The 17,109-nt window shown below is 48.4% G+C and overlaps 1 protein-coding gene and 1 pseudogene across 2 annotated transcripts in view; one reads left to right on the forward strand and one right to left on the reverse strand.

Moving 5' to 3' along the window:
- The window catches only part of SNX29 (sorting nexin 29), a 603,176-nt gene that overhangs the window by 50,089 nt on the left and 535,978 nt on the right, over positions 1-17,109 (forward strand). The window contains exon 4 of one of the 2 annotated variants that reach the window (XM_018040633.1): positions 764-888. The exons of the other annotated variant lie outside the window; for it this stretch is intronic. Within the exon in view, the coding sequence (XP_017896122.1) occupies positions 764-888 (125 nt within the window). The remainder of the gene's footprint in view (positions 1-763; positions 889-17,109) is intronic. 2 annotated transcript variants of the gene reach the window in all.
- LOC102182012 lies at positions 11,579-12,223 on the reverse strand (annotated as a pseudogene).

The following is a 17,109-nucleotide window of genomic DNA, read 5'->3' on the forward strand; positions in this document are numbered from 1 at the left end:
AGACTTTCTGAGGTCCACAGATCCAGTTGGGCTGGGGGCCCAGGAGCCCTGGGAGGACTGTTAAGAGTCCAGTGAGGTTATGGTGACCTCATCTCTGTGAACATGTTCCTGAATCTCCCATTTCTTTGGTTATTGAGAAATAAATTCAATTAAATGCACAGTAATTGTAACAATTGAAAATTCCATCAACTCCAGATCTGCCTTCAACAATGTAATCTCTTAACAACAAAATAAAGAACAAGAATCAGAATTCATATTATTTCTTTAGGGTATGTAACAGGCCATGAAATTATACAATGTTTTCAATTTGGCAGACCTGCGAATTCAATCTCTTAGAAGATAATCTTGTTTCATAAAGGACATGATATGAATTAGAGTTGAAACTTGTGAATTGGATACAAATTAACACCCAACCCCTCCCTGCACACAACTGATTTGTTTTTAAATTTTTTTTTTTTTTTCTCTCCCCCACCCCCGCTGGCTGGCACCAATTCCATTTCCCCTTGTCTCTTGTGAATTGTTACTGTGCTTTCACCAGTCTGATGAACAGGGGCTGGACTGCATGGGGCTGCCCTGAGTTAACCTGAAAGGAGCATAGATGGGGAAAGCTAGTGAGGAGTCACTTACATGTCAGTTACCTGCCTGTAAATTCTGGCATCTAAAAATGTGTTCCTTCACTCGCTCCCCCGGGAGATGCTGACACCACCCTGGTTGTTTTTCTCCCTGCCCGGGGTGGACTGATGAGTCACTGGTTCTCTTGCAGGGTAACCTGTCTGTGTGCCCAGTTTGAAGCCGTCCTGCAGCACGGCTTGAAGAGGAGTCGAGGGTTAGCACTCACGGCGGCCGCGATCAAACAGGCAGCAGGCTTTGCCAGCAAAACCGAAACAGGTACTGCTCGGCCCGGTGAGCTCCAGAGCATATCCCTTCCTCTCTGCCCTTTTAATTTTTATTTATTTTTTAGTAACAAGCAAGGCAGTCATTGTGCGGGACTGCTGGGGGCGGGAGGCCTGTGGTGATGCGGAAATCCACAGTAACGAGGTCTCACTCGCAGTCAGTACCTGTGTTGTCTGGCATGTTAATTGAAAGGAAGCCACCCTTTGTGCAGAATTCTCAGAGCCACGTGTTGGTGGTCTCAAGGGACTCCAGGGGGGGGCCTGCTGCTGAGGTGCTTATTTCCCCAGTGTAGTGTAGCAGTTGCTGAGAAGTGAATTATCTGTTCTGATTTGACGCACAAGGATGGCACGGCATTTCATAATTAAATCTGTCTTCAGTAACAGTGACAAGAATCAGGCAGATCTCTGAGCTTAGAATTCTGCCACCATCCAATTTAAAGTTGTCACAGCATTTTGCTTGTCCTGTGCTCTTGTGTCTCTGAATGACAGGAATGATGCTCATAATAACAACTCGTAGCACCCATGGGTGCTTACTGTCAGCCTGGCAGGTTGTTAGCCTTTCGCATAATTTAACTCGCTCAGTTCACAGGACAGTCCTGTGAGTGCTCGGGACCTTCGTCTGAGTTCTCTGCAGTGCAGCCATCATTTGTTCAGTAGTTTGCTTTGGATCTGAACTTTTCTTGGTCTTCTTTCTTAATTTATTTATTTTTAATTGAAGGACAGTTGCAATACTGGTTTCTGCCTGGATCTGAACTTTTTTGTTTTTAATATTTATTTATTTATTTGGCTGTGCCTGGTCTCAGTTGTGGCATGTGGGATCCAGCTCCCCGACCAGGGATCGAACCCAGGACCCACCTGCATTGGGAGCACTGAGTCTTAGCCACTGGACCACCAGGGAAGTCCCTGGATCTGAACTTTGAAGTGTATCAAGTTGTATAAACTGCCCCCCCCCCACCCCCCCGATTTTGAAGAGCAGATTATTTAAGACCCTGCTTAAAGGGTGCCACCTTGAATTCCTGAATCTTTCTGCTGGGACGTTAGTGTCCCTGCTGAATGAAATGTGTTAACTTTTGCTGGTCCAACTCCTTTCACATCGAGAAATCAGACTTGGCTGTGTTTGGTAGAGCTGTCTGGAAATTCTCTGCCGACTGCCTTTCCCTCTCACCCAAGTTGGCATATCTCCCTTCCCCTTTCTCTCAGCCCTCCAGCAAGTCTTTGATCCTGTTCATCTCACCAGTTGCTCTTTTTCAAAAATGAATGTGGTTCCTCTTGGGCCTGTAAGAAGAATTCCTGTCACCATTGATTTTTCTTCCACCTTCCTGGGTCACAGTGGGCCAGTTCAGAGAAGAGCCAGCTTCAAGGGCCTCAGTCTTTGTAGAAACTGCAGCTAGCTGCCTTGGCCTCCTTGAATGTCAGCCTCAATAGGCTCCGTGGCACTTAAAAAGAAAAAAAATTTGTCTGAGCCAGATCTTAGTTGTGGCACGTGACATCCTTGATCTTCGTTGCAGCATGCAGACTCTTAGTTGGGACATGCGGGATCTACTTCCTTGACTGGCACTGAACCTGGGCCCCGTACCTTGGGAGTGCAGAGTCTTAGCCACTGGACCACCCGGGAAGTCCCTTGGTGGCATCGTATGTCCAGGACGCTTCCCTGAGCTCTGTGTGGAGGTGGTTTAGGGCTGATTGATGGCTCTTTGAGGACATGGCTTTTCCGAGAGTCCCCTCCAGCTTGCTGGCCCCTCTTTCTTGTTATTTCCTTCTTACTGTCTGTGGGGAGCTACCTTGGAGAAACTGGTGTGGAACGGACCACAAGGCTATGGACAGTTCCTGGGCATGGCAGAGGCAACCATGGCTTTGGAGTCAAACTCCGAGGGTAAGCCTGGCATGACCCTGGGAAAATGCCCCTCCTTGCCTTCCATTTTCACTTGTAAAGACAGAGCGTCTCTCTCCCTAGGGGGTTGTCAGGCGGATTCACAAGATAACCTCATTGAAGCACCTGCTTCATTTCAGAGACATGTGCACCCCCCTCCAATTGTTTAACCAGTTACCTTCTCCTAAACACCCTTTACATGTCTAATCTCTTTCTCCACCTCACCCCTTCTTGAGGCTCTGACCTTTTGACCATGAAGAATGGCTCTTTCTGTTCCCATCCAGACTAGAATTTCTGTCTTTTTGTTACTGGCCCTGATGATCACAGAAAAACCTACACATTTGCGAGGCATCACCAGCCTTCGCATTCTCACTGTTTCCCTGCATCTTAGCATGATTTCTACCGTTGCGTCTTGGAGACGCTGATGAGCGAGTAACCTCTGGCTTTGTTTCTACTGGGGAGTGTGTGCTGCACCGTCTCCTGGCCGGTTAGAAGTAAAGCAAAGACCAGACTAGCTTCACCCTTGAGTGGCTGCCAGGGGCTTCTGTCTTCGTTGTCGGCAGCAGTAATTAACCATTCACAGGTGCAGGATGGGCCTTGGCTGATTAAAACCTCTTTCCTGCCATTGAATGTTTGATTAAAAACCTCATGGGGGTGGGGCAGGTGTTTTTTCAGCTGCTAAGAGTTGGGAAGGATCAGATAAATGGCTTTTTATGGTTGTTCTTAAAGCCATTGGAATGGCCTTGCCAGGCAGAATGGAGAAAAGGAAATCCTAAGAGATGGATCAGACAGAAATGAGCCTTGTCCAGCTCCCTCGTCCCTCCTGGCTGCAGGGCTGGGCCCTCTGTGTAGCTTAGTGATCGGGAAGCAGGGTTGAAATCCCCTCTCCACGACTTGTCACACACAAGCTCTCTGGGACATCTTCTCTCTGAGCTTCTGTTTCCTCTTGTGTAAAATAAAGACCGTAGCAGGATCTGCCTCGTAGGGTTGTGGCAGGGGCTTGAGGCATTGGTATTGATCTGCCTGAGCTGGTGCATGGTGATAACATTCCAGTTACTTTGCAGCGTAGGTGATGGTGTCCTCGCTTTTCAAACGATGACACTGAGTCTCAAGTTAGTTAATAAGTTGCCTAAGTTCCCATCTACAGCTGGTAGATGGCAGGGCTGAGGATTCCAGCCCAGGTCAGACCCGTGTCAAATTCCTGGCTCTTCCCTGCTCCCCGCCTCCAGGGGCAGCCAGCCTGATGCCCGTTATTGCTCCTCTGTGGACCTCTCCAGCTCCATTAACTGAATTGAAAGTGACAGGAGAGAGTGAATAATGGTGAATTAATCCACAAGGCTGTTGCATTAGCTCTGTTTCTAAATGAAGAGAGAAAAGCTGAACTTCAGCGTAATGATTGAACAAAATGACATTGTTGGAAATCACAATAATGGGATAATGCTAAGAGTCTACCAGGGGCGTGCCTGCTGCGTTTGGTTCTCGGGGTTTAGGCTGCATGTAGGGCTGAATTTGGAAGTCGGTGCCCTCACAGGGTGAGATTTTTAATTGGTTTGTTATGATACTACTTATTTTGTGTATGTTCTGGTTTCTTGGCCCCTGAGGCACGTGGGATCTAGGCTCCCTGACTGGGCTCAAACCTGCACCACCTGCATTGGAAGGTGAAGTCTTACCCTGGACTGCCAGGGAAATCCTTCGTAGAGTGTGTTTAAAAATTTGTTTTTAAGATTCCAACATTGAATGATTATGAGATCTTATGTGGAGATACGGGTTTGTAGGTGTTCTTGAACTTGGGGACCTGCGACTCTGGGCCCATGTTGACAGTTGACCCCTTGGGGGCCCTGCACCCCTGCCCTCTGTCGGTGGGCCAGAACTGCTTCATCCACCACAGTCTGCGCCCCTCTCTGGGGCCCCTGACCCTCGAGATGGCATGTTGGCTGCCACTGATCATGGTCCTGTTAGCACTGTTCCCCCTCTCCTTATCAGGAATTCAGCAGTTTTCAGGAGTAAGCCACGCCCAGGTTGGAGGCCACTGAAGCCAGTTTCTGGAGTGTCGGAGCCGTCATTCGCGTCGGGTTTGTCCAGCTTTATCATTGCTTTCAGGGCGGGGATTTGTTAACCTTCTCGCCGGCCTGTAGCCAAAAGTCCGCTATTTTCTGTTTTTATTTTCCTTTTGAATACGCTCTTGTCTTTACGCAGTATCTGGTTATTTTCGACTGAATGCCAGATATTGTGTGTGAACAAGGGTAGAGATACTTTGAAGTTTGGGATGGTGCTCTCTTTCTTCAGAGAGGGTTTACTGCTGCTTCTCAGACAGTTAGGGCAGAGGGAGACCCACTTAGTTCAGTCAAGGGTCAAGCCGGTTCACACCTGGGCTTTAGTATTTGTGACGGCCCATGTATTTCCAGGGTGTAGTTTTTTGGGGTTTCCAGCTTATATCAGCTTCCCGGAGCTGCCATGGCAAATCTGCATACCGTGGGTGGTTCAAGACCACAGAGAGATAATTTACCGTTTCACAGCCTGGAGGCCAAGAGTCCAAAATCTAGGTGTCCTCCGGGTTGGTTGCTTCTGGAAGGTTCTGGGGGAGGGTATGTTCCTGGCGCGCAGTGCTTGTCGGCAGCCCCTTTGTCACTCCCACCGCCACGTCAGTCTTCACGTGGCCTTGTTTCCCTCGTGTCCATGTCCCTCCGTGTCCCCTCCTCTCCTTAGGTGGACTCCGGTTGTATCAGACTAGGCGCCCTCCCCGCTCCCTGGCTGCAGTATGACCGCCTCTCAACTAATGACATCTGCCTAGAGCCTTCCCCCAAATAGTCACATTCTGGGGCTCCGCGTGGACTTGAATTCTGGGGGGGACATAGTTGACGTGCTTACCAGTGCCCCTCTGCTTCTGCAGGTCCTGACCTCGGTTTTCTTTCCTTCTTCTGTTTTCTTTTTTAAGACTGTGGGAATTCTGAAAGCTCCTCTTAACTTCTCACCAGAGTTGCTCTGTAGTTGGGAAAAGCCTCAGAGCAAAACCTGGCTCTCCATGTAGTTAGGACTCATGTCTGTAGACGTCCCTTCTCTTTGGGATCTGAGTTCCTCATGTCTTTCCTGTCTTTGCAGAGCTCCCAGGACTTCAGTTTTGTTTTGGTTCTTTTTAAAAACAAGTCTGGCTTTTGCAGTTGCTGCTGTTTTTCTGGGGAAGTTGGTCTGGTTCAAGCGAATCTCCCGTAGCTGACGGTATGTCCTTGAATGGTGCTTCCACTGTGCGCCTTTTCCCGTGGCCCAGTGTGCCTTATCTGTGCATGACCATTCTCAATTACCTTTACACCAGTCAGGTACCAGGATTTCCCCTGGGATCAGCTGTAGTCTGGGAAAGGGCGTTTGCAGGCAGTTTCCCTTCGGTTTTGTGATGATTTCAATCCCTAGCTATATATTGCATGCCTCCCTTTCCCTGGTTTGCTGTCTGTGAGGTGTTTTTGTCTTGTTTGTTTTTTAATTAATTTTTATTGGAGTATAATTGCTTTACAATGTGGTATTAGTTTCTTCTGTACAGCAGAGTGAATCAGCTATACATATTCATATAATGCGTCTTTTTTAGGCTTCCTTCCCTTTTAGGTCACCACAGAGAATTGAGTAGAGTCCCCAGTGTTACACAGTAGGCTCTCATAAGTCATCTCTTTTATTATATATAGTAGTGTATATTTGTCAATCCCAGTCTCCCAGTTCATCCCACCCCCTCCCTGCTTTGATATCCATATATTTGTTCTCTATATCTGTCTCTATATGTGCTTTGCAAATAAGTTCATCTATACCATTTTCCTAGATTCCACATATAAGCATTAATTTCGACACTTGTTTTTCTTGCTGACATACTTCGCTCTGTATGACAGTCTCTAGGTCTGTCCACGTCTCTGCAGATGGTACTGTTTAGCTCTCTTTCATGGTTGAGCAGTAGTCCGCTCTCTGTAGGTACCACGTCATCTTTATCCACTCCTCTGCCGGTGGACATTTCAGTTGCTTCCATGGCTTGGCTGTTGTAAGCCATGCTGCAGTGAGTGTTGGGGCGTGTGTGCCCTTTTGAATTATGGTTTTCTCCCAGTATGTACCCAGTAGTGGGGTTACTGGGTCATAGTTTGGTTTTCTAAGGAACCTCTCTAGTGTTCTCCATAGTGGCTGTAACCAATTACATTCCCACCAACAGTGTTGGAGGGGTTGCTTTCCTCCATACCCCCTCCAGCATTTATTGTTCGTAGGTTTTTTGATAATAGCCATTCTGACCGGTGTGTCTTTTGTTTGTTTTTGATTTTGGCTTAGCATCCAGATTTCTCTTTGTTTTTGACTTGGGGAGTTTTTCCCCATTTCACCCCCTATTAGTAACCCCTGTTAGTAAGGTAAGCATTACTCTACACTGCCAGCTGAGCTGTGTCTTGGTGGGCATCCCAAACGGTGATCCCTTCGAATAGACTCTCCAGTGAGTTGGGTTACACAGGACCCAGAGAAGCTTGGAATAAGGTCACTTGATGTGTCTCCTTTAGAATTCAGACCCCAGAAATAAGAGCCTGCCGTGCCTGGTAGAGTCGTTTCCTCTGACTTTGGCAAGTGACTGGGTTTATTTGCTCAGACTGTGGATTTGCTGGGGATGAGATAGGAACCTGTGTTTCCTGAGTCTGGTCCTGCAGTTCGTTTACCTTTTGCATTGCAGTTATGCAAGTGAGCATGAATAATTAAAACGGACAGTGGTAATTCCCCACCCCGCAGTCCCTTCTTTCTTGCTAATATAATTTGTTCTAATGTTGGGTGGCCACCAGCTTCTGCCCTGAGGCTGGCTGCAGGGGGAGTGAATCTGGATCCAGTCAGGCCAGCTGTAATGAATTCCACGCTGGCAGTAGTTGACTTAGGAGTAGGCCTGAGATGCAATCCTGACCAAAGGGAAGGAAAGAGAGGTCTGCCAAGAGGCTTCTGAGCAGGCCTCTAGCAATTCAAATGAAGACACAGAAAGGCTTATCTTATGGCCGTGGGCTGTTGTGTGAGACCTGTGTGATGTTTGGAGCTGTGGCAGTGATCTTATGACCATGAGGATGGAACAAGTCTGAAGACGAAAGTCAGTACACTCGGGATGGGAGCTCAGAACGATGGAAAATACCTGGCCCCTGATAATGTCACTGCACTACCGAATCAACCAACCCTGGACTTAGTGTTATGTGAGATAATTAATTCCGTAATATTTTAAGGCACTTTAAGTTGGATTTCTTTTTACTCATATCCAAAATCATCCTAACTTAAATGAGAGAGAAAAGCAAGACAACTTAAGAAAAGTCAGAGCCTGTGTGCCAGAAATGGGAGGAATGATGTGATTAGCACGTTCAAACACATTCATCCTAGAAATGACACCTGGGTGTTTTCCGCTCCTTTCCTTGAACCACAGGCCTGGCTTTCTTAGTGTTTGCTGGTGACTCATGCTGAGCAGCTCTGTGACCTAGGGGGTTTGTCAGGCTGTTTGTGCTCATTTTTCCATTTTATTGTTGAAATGATTATGCAGACTGAATGACAGCATCCCCATTTTACATATGAAAACAAATGAGGCTCAAAGAAGTGAAATAATTTTATTAATGGACCAGAGCCAAAAGTGGCAGAGCTGGAGTTTCTATTCAGGCCTTCATCATTGTGATTCTGAAGCTCCTGGCTTTAAAAAAAGCTCTCCTGACTTCTAAATAAAGCTCCTGACTTTATTTATTTGGTTGCTCGTGGTCCTAGTCGCGGCATGTGGGATCTAGTTCCCCCACTAGGGATGGAACCTGGGCCTGTTGCATTGGGAACCTGGAGTCCTAGCCACTGGACCACCAGAGAATTCCCTGAAGCTCCTGATTTTATTCTTAATGGCATATTGTTTCCAGAAAGAGGACTCTCTGAAATATCACAATCACCCAGTTTGAACTTGTGAGTAAATTAAGCAGTAACTGTTGAGTAAGTTAGGATCACTCAGTGTAGAGGTCAGCAGACCCCGTCCCACCTCCTGCTTTTGTAAATGGAGTTCTGTTGGAACACAGTCACAAACATTCATGTGTCTACTGTCTGTGGGTGCTTTTAGGCGAAAGTTGTGACTGAGGCCATGTGGCTCATAAAGCCTTAAGCAGATATTAGCGAGTTCTTTACAGAAAAAGTGTGCCAAGCCCTGTCTTCGAGAACAAAGGTCAGAGGATGCCGCCAAAACCTGTTGCCACACTGTGTTCAGATGTCCGTGGTCCATCTACCCCGCTAGATGGTGTGCGCTGGGCGTGCCAGGCACCATGTCTGTTTCACTTCTTCCTGATTTCCCACCTCCTGGCATGGTGTCTAGAAGTATATGGGTTCTTCAATAAAATTATGCTCAATAAATATCCTCTGGTGGGAAGGCAGCGCATTGTTCAGTGTGCACACTGCTGTGCTTCGTGATTCCTGAGGCACCTCGAGCTGTGGCCACTCTCGAGTCGCTTCCTTTTGCTGGTTCATAGCCTGTGTCTCTGACTGTGCTCTCATGTGTTAGAAGGAGCCTCTTTTAATCCCATTCACGAGGGCGCCACCCTCATCACCAAAGTCCACTCAAAGCCCCATATCCTAATATCATCATCTTTGGGGGTTAGAATTTCAACAGATGAATTTTGAGGGGACCCACTCAATTATAAAAGTGGCATTTCAATGCAGTTACCCTGGAATTTGATGTTCTTGTAGATCACCATCAGGTTACGCGTCGGCAGTCTGTTACAAGGTGATGGGCCTGATTCTGAACACACCAGAGGTACATTTATTACCGAGATGCCCGTCTTATAAAACTTAAATGTAATTTTCCTTATCTGCTCAGCAGCCTTTGTCACCTCCGACCTTGACACTGTCTTCTCTCTTCTGTAATGCCATGGCCCAGCCTCTTGGCACACTTGCTACTTCTCTGCAGATCCTCCCTGGCATATCGCTTCCTCACCCTCAGACATTAAATATTACTTATCCTTGGATTGGGCTTCCCAGAATCTGCCTGCCAAGGCAGGAGACGTAAGAGACTCAGGTTTGATCCCTGGGTTGGGAAGGTCCCCTGGAGGAGGGCATGGCAACCCACTCCAGTACTCTTGCCTAGAGACTCCCATGGACAGGGGAGCCTGGTAGGCTACAGTCCGTGGGGTCGCAAAGAGTCCGACATGACTAAAGTGACTTAGCATGTATGTATCCTTGGATTCTGTTGTTGACTCTTGTTTCTACACATACTGTCTGAATTTCTTGGTGAAAATTGCTCTCTATGTGTTGATTAAGTTGTGTCTCCCACAGGTCAACTCCGGGTCTTTCTCCCGAGTGTCTCCGTTTGAATGTACAAGGGCTTGTGAAAAAGCCTACATGACTGAGTCGTCATCCCTACCCTCGCCCCCGTGTTTGCTCCTGTGTTCCCTGCTTAGTACACGGCTCTGCCCTTCACCCAGGTCCCCTGGCCAGCCCTCGGGCTTCCTCCCAGCCTCCTCCTCCCCTGCAACTGCTCAAACTTCTATTTTTTCTCTCTCTCTTTTAAAAATTGTCATAAAGTTCAGTCGCTCAGTCATGCCGACTCTTTGTGACCCCGTAGACTGCAGCATGCCAGGCTTCCCTGTCCATCACCAACTCCTGGAGCTTGCTCAAACTCATGTCCTTTAAGTCGGTGATGCCATCCAACCATCTCATCCTTTGTTGTCCCGTTCTGCTCCGCCTTCAGTCTTTCCCAGCATGAGGATCTTTTCCAATCCGTCAGTTCTTCGCGTCAGATGGCCAAAGTATTGGAGCTTTAGCTTCAGCATGAGTCCTTCCAGTGAATATTCAGGACTGATTTCCTTTAGGATGGACTCATTTTATCTCCTTGAAAAGATCAAAAAAGTATCCACACCATTAAAGCGTCCATTTTAACCGTTTCTAAGTGTACAGGTAAAAGGCATTGAATGCACTCACATTATGCAGCCATCACCACCATCCGTCTTCAGAACCTTTTCATCTTCCCAAATTGGAACGCCACCCCCATTAAATAACGGCTCTCCATGTACCCTCCCACTAGCCCCTGGCAACCACCAATCTATGTCTCTATGAATTTGATGACTTTAGGTCCTTCATATGAGTAAAGTCATGTAGTATTTGTCCTTTTGTATTTGGCTTATTTCACTTAGCATAATGTCTCCAAGGTTCATGCATTTGTAGCATGTGTCAGAATTTTCTCCTCTTTTAAGGTTAGGTGATGATCCATTGCATGGATAGACCACACTGTGTTTATCCACTCATCTGTCGATGGGTTACTTCTGCTTATTGGCTACTGTGAAAAGTGCAGCCGCGAACGTGGGTATACAAATAATTGTTCCAGCTCCTGCTTTCAGTTCTTTTGGGTGCACACTCGGAGGCAGAAGGCTGGATCACATGGTAATTCTGCGTTTACTTTTCTGAAGAGCCGCCATACTATTTCCACACTGGATGCTTCTTTTAAAATTCCCACCAGCAATGCACAAGAGTTCCAGTCTCTACATAATACATAAGAGTTCCAGTTTCTCCACGTCTTTACCAACATTGTTACTTGTGTGTTTGTGTTTTAAAATTTTGTTACATAAATTAACCTATCTATTATGGGCTAAAAGTGAAAGTATTTGTTGCTCAGTTGTGTCTGATTCTTTGTGCCCCCATGGACTGTAGCCCACTAGGCTCCTCTGTCCATGGAATCCTCCTGGGAAGAATACCGGAGTGGGTTGCCATTTCCTTCTTCAGGGGATCTTCCAGACCCAAGGATGGAACCCACCGTCTTTTGCGTCTCCTGTATTGGCAGCCGGGTCCTTTACCACTAGCGCCACCTGGGAAGCTAGCACCGCTATCCAGTGGTGGTGCTTCTCCTGGTCCTCAGTTCCTTCGGGCTTCTTTCTGATGCAGCCTTCACTGTGACGGCAGAGCTGGTGGTGAAGGTCCAGGCACCAGCTGCTGTTCTCACACAGGAACCGCAGTGCCGAGTGCCCACGGCTCGTCTCTTCTTGGCTTTGCCGCAGAAGGAGCAGGTGTGCTTGGCATGCTGGCTTCGGTTTTCTTCACCGTTTTCTTGAGGGAGGCATCGTAATGGGTCCCATATTTGCCCATGATTCTGACCTCCTTGGTGCATTTCGCTAGGTTGCCACCACTTACATCTGAGCCCAAGAGCTATTTGTGTTCTTTCTGATGACGGCCATTCTGCCAGCTGCCAGGTGCTATCTCATGGTGGTTTTGATCTCTTCTCTCTTGAAGTTTCAGATATCTCTCAAAGTCATTCACGAGCTGCCCACCAGTTCAGCCTGACAGTGCCCCTCCTCTTGGTTCCTGCTGCCCGCCCCTCCCTCCCGTAGTCCTGAGTCCTCCTCTTGACAGACCTCAGTATGATGCCACCTGGTTTCTTGTCTCCCTCTCTCAGTGGTCCGGGGCTGGGTCCATTCTTGCTCACATTGCAGCCCCAGTGTACTAGAAGGACCTGGCCGTAGAAAGACTGCATTCGGAATGATGACTGGAGGACCCAGACTTCAGGTCTTGCTGCTCATTCTCCTGGGGTGCCAAGCCCGGCCCCTTCTGTCTGTGCGTCTTCACAGTTGAAAGCATGTGGTATTAGTATACCTCCATCTCTAAAATTAGAGAAACCAACTCCCGTGATCCTCGGTGGGGATTTTTGAAAATGGTTGATTGCATTTAAATCAAATCTCAGTTTATATTTTGCTTCACCACGTCACCTTGGGTAACAATTTCATTTCTGTAGAAAATTATTTGTGGAGGAAGCTGCCTATGCCAGAAGAGCCCCGGGCCCATCCTTTTGATCGTGAGGGGAAGTCCACCCTCCCCACCCTTCCATCCCTGTCATGTTTTCAGTTCCCTGTTTTTATTTCTCTGTTGAATTCGCAAACTTGCAAATCGGCTAGGTCTGGTGAAAGAGACATTGGGAGGATGTTTGCTGAAGGGGCAGAGAAGATGTCCAGATTGGCAATAAAAATGTTCAGGAGCTGTTGGGGAAATCCTGGCTTTAGGGAGGGAGCCAGTGTGCTGTCCCCATGGGTGAGGTGTTAACCAGTGAGATGCTAGATTCGGGCAGTGTCCACAGAGTCCTGGGGAGGGTCCTTGACCGCTGGGGTGGCTGAGGGCTTGGGCCAGTGGCCACTTAGAAAGGGGAACAAACCATTTCAGGATATTAGGATCTGGGGCTTCCCAGGTGGCGCTAGTGGTAAAGAACCCGCCTGCTAATGCAAGAGTCGTAAGAAAGACGGGTTTGATTCCTGGGTCGGGAAGATCCCCTGGAGAAGGGAATGGCTACCTACTCCAATATTCTTGTCTGAAGAATCCCATGGACAGAGGGGCCTGGCAGGCTACAGACGATGGGGTCACAAAGAGCTGGACAGGACTGATAGACTTAGCACGCCCATATTAAGATATGCTGTAACCAGACTGGTGTCTCTTGGCCAGAGGGGACCTCTGGCTGTTTCAGAGGTGTTTAATCTTGATGTCCCGTGTGTTAAGTCTCAGACCCGGAGACTTCCCTGGTGGTCCAGCGGCTGGGAATCTGCCTTCCAATGCAGGGGATGTGGGTTCGATCCCTGGTTGGGGAATTAAGATCTGACATGCCACAACCACAGAGAAGGAAATGGCAACCCTCTCCAGTGTTCTTGCCTAGAGAATCCTGTGGCCAGAGGAGCCTGGTGGGCTGCCGTCTGTGGGGTCGCACTGAGTCGGACACGACTGAAGCGACTTAGCAGCAGCAGCATACCATAACTAAGACCTGATGCTGCCAAGTAAATAATTTTTTTTTTCAAAAGGCTCAAACCTGGGCTCAGAGTTGTCAGTTCCGAGTTATTATGCAGCCTATTGGTTCCGTGGGTCCTTCACCCTGTCAGCGTGAAAATGGCTCTTGCACGGAGGATGGAGTACACCCCTAGAGGCGAACGGGGCACGGGTTTGGGAAGCGCCGGAGGAGGTTCCCACTGGGAGCATGAAGGAGGCGCCACGTGGACCCCTGTGTCACGCGGGCGAGGGCCAGCTGTGCCGGGCTGAGGTGTTAGGGCTGGGAACCCGACGCCAGCTACTCCCAGGACCAGACAGCCCCCAGAGATGAGTGAGGAGGGCGCCAGGGAGACGCGGCACCTGTGAGGCACGTGGCCCCCGTAGAGCAGGCTGGGACGTGTGGTCCGTCTGTGGGTTCAGGTGGAAGCGAGGACAGAGTTAGGTGAGCCTGCAGCAGTCTGCCATGGTGGAGGTTTTCCTCTTCTCTATAGAGTACTCAGATGGGGACATTAGAATAGAGCCCAAAGGAAGGGAAGGGGTTAGCCATCCTGTTATTGGGAGAAGGAATCCCAGGTGGTTCAACAAGTTTAGCGTATGGCAAAAACCACCACAATGTTGTAAAGTAATTAGCCTCCAATTAAAATTAAAAAAAAAGAAATTATCTTGCCTGAAACACAGACACAGACACACACAGACACACACAGACACACACACACACACATGCACACACACGCAATCCTGCATCAGTCAGTCTTGTGTTTGCTCTCCAGTTGACTCCCTGCCTTTCCCTTCAAGCTGTTTCCCAGGCCCCCTCACCCATCCTTTCAGTGGGAGGTGGTGATGCGGGGGCCAGGTGAGAGGACAGGGAGGCAGCTTGATTGGGGGGGCATCTCTAGCAGTGACAGTGCTTCCTGTGGTCTGTGGAGGTCCCCTTCTGCTGCCGGTCAGGCCTTCCTCTTGTTCGCCTCCTTTACCCCTTGGTCCCTCTGCCACAGTCCAGCCAGTACCCACAGCCACAGTAGCGTCACCTGGCACCACCTTTGGTTCCTCTGGCTCTAGGGTTGGGTCCTTTTTTGTTTTGGCCACGACACATGGCGTGCAGGATCTTCCCCGACCAGGAATCAAACCCATGTCCCCCCGCACTGGCTGTGCTCTCCCACATTGGGAGCATGGAGTTCTTAACCACTGGACCACCCGGGAAGTCCAAAATGGTTTGGATGTCTGACGTCAGTTGTCTCTGGGTTCCCTCGGTATCTGCTATTTGCTTTTTGGCTTCCATGGTCTCTGTAACAGTTGTCTTATGTGAAGTTCCTTCAGTGGGCTAGCTCGTGTGGTTTCTGTTTTTGTGGCTGGGTGGGCCCTGGGATGGAGCAAGCTTGGCTTGTTGGAGGAATGGTCAGGAGACCCGGGGGATTGTCGCAGGGTGAGTGACAGCGAGAGTGTGATGAGGTGAGGCGGAGAGGGAGACGGAGCAGGCAGCCAGGTCCCGTCTGGGCAGTAAGTGCCAATTCCCTCCTTTCCTTGCTTTATTTCTGTAATTTCCGTTCACCCCCACCAAGATAATTGGCATTTGTTCTTTAGAGTCAGTAGGGATGTTTACGTTTAAATCTGCTGAAGTCTTCAAAAGCAATCTCAGATCATTGTGTATTTATTTATTCTTTAAAAATGCATCAAGTTCTGAATTATACTTTAAAATGCTGAATTTTATATTCGGTGAATTTTACTACAATTGAAAAAAAAAAACAAAAAACAGGACAGTGGCTAAGTTGCCTTTACTGGCAAGTTTGTTTTCCTAACTGAAAGGGAATTTAATAGCAGAGTTAATTTCAATTTCAGAATGTAAAATGGTATAGCCGCTGTGGAAAATGGTTTGATGGTTTCTCAAAAAATTAGCATAGATTTACCAAACAATCCTGCAATTCTATTCCTAGATGCAGACCTAAAAAACTGAAAGCAGGGAGTCACAAATATTCATAGCAGGATTATTCACAAGAGCCAAAACAAAGAAACAAGAACCCAAACGTGCATCCATCGACAGGTGAATGGAAACGAAGTGTGGTGTTCTCTGTGTGTATGTTTGCGCTCAGCCACTCAGTCACGTCTGACTCTGCGACCCCGTGGACTGTGTCCCACCAGGCTCCTCTGTCCATGGGATTTTCCAGGCAAGAATACTGGAATGGGCTGCCATTCCCTTCTCCAGGGGATCTTTCCAACCCAGGAATCAAACCTGTATCGCCTGCATTGGCAGGCAGACTCTTTACGATGGCGCCATCTGGGAAGCCCATACTATTTATAATAAAATATTATTCAGTCATAAGAAGACATGCTGCTACTTACTATAACATGGATGAGTGTTAAAAACATACCAAGTGAAAGTTGTCAGACACAAGCGATCACATGTTGTGTGATTCCACTTACACGTAGACTCTAGAATAGTCAAATTCATGGAGAAAGTGTGTGGAATAGAGGTTTACGGGGGGCGGGATGTGGGAGGGGAGGATGGGGAGAGAGGTAGTGTTTAATGGCTGTGAGGTTTCTGTTTTGATGGTGAAAAAGGTCTGGAAATGGAGAGTGGTGGTCGTTGCATGACTCTGTGAATGTACTTCATTCACACACTGAATCACACACTTGAAATGGTTAAGGTGGTAAACTTTATTATGTATGTTTTGCTGCAATGTAAGAGAGCGAAAAAAAGTTTTTCGTTTACATATTTGTATGGGTCTTTCTCATGTGTTCCTCGTGGGCAAAGCCCAGGCCCTGTGCTCCAGTCCCAGGAGGCGGCCCTGTGGCTGATCGAGTCATGGACAAGTGAGAAAGCCACGGCCCCTCGTCGGAAGCTCGGCTTTGCCAGCGCACTTGCGTCTCGTCGTCAGGCTCGCCGAGGTGTGCCTGGGCTTTGAGGACGCCTGTGGTCACCCAGGTCTCAGACAGAGAGGCGGAAGCACTTGGCTTGCCTTTTGTTCCTGGGATGGTTGAAACTGTGTGTGGCTGATTCTGTTGTTGGTTCCCTGCTGAAGATCCACCCCTCTTTTCTTCTTTGGCTTTTCATAGCCCTGATTGTGCTTGGGGCTGTGGGGTGTCCTTCTCTAGGGCAAAGCTCATGAGCGGTTCAGCCAGTCTCAACATGTTCTTCACTCTCTTGTGTGCATTTATCCTTGTCTGAAAAAAAACGAGGTAATAGAGCTGGCTTTATCTTAACCTCTTTCTTCTGTTCCCGTCGTGAATGCGAGGCCCAGAGTGGCCACCTGATGCGAAGAGCCGACTCACTGGAAAAGACCCTGATGCTGGGAAGCACTGGGGGCAAGAGGAAGAGGGGGCGACAGAGGATGAGGTGGCTGGGTGGCATCACGGACTCAATGGACATGAGTTTGAGCAAACTCCGGGAGATAGTGAAGGACAGGGGAGCCTGGCGTGCTGCAGTCCGTGGGGTCACAGAGAGTCGGACACGGCTGAGCGACTGAACGATAGTGGAGTGGTGGCAGTGCCCTGAGACAGTGAGGTGAGGTCAGGAGGGTGGGTGTTCTGCCTTGACAGAGCCTTCCCACCGGCTGTCTGTACCTCCAGACTGAACGTGTCTTTTGTTGTTTTCAGGGAGCCTAGCTCCTTGTCTTTGTG

The sequence above is a fragment of the Capra hircus genome, chromosome 25 (assembly GCF_001704415.2).
Source record: "Capra hircus breed San Clemente chromosome 25, ASM170441v1, whole genome shotgun sequence".
NCBI classification, from domain to species: Eukaryota; Metazoa; Chordata; class Mammalia; order Artiodactyla; family Bovidae; genus Capra; species Capra hircus.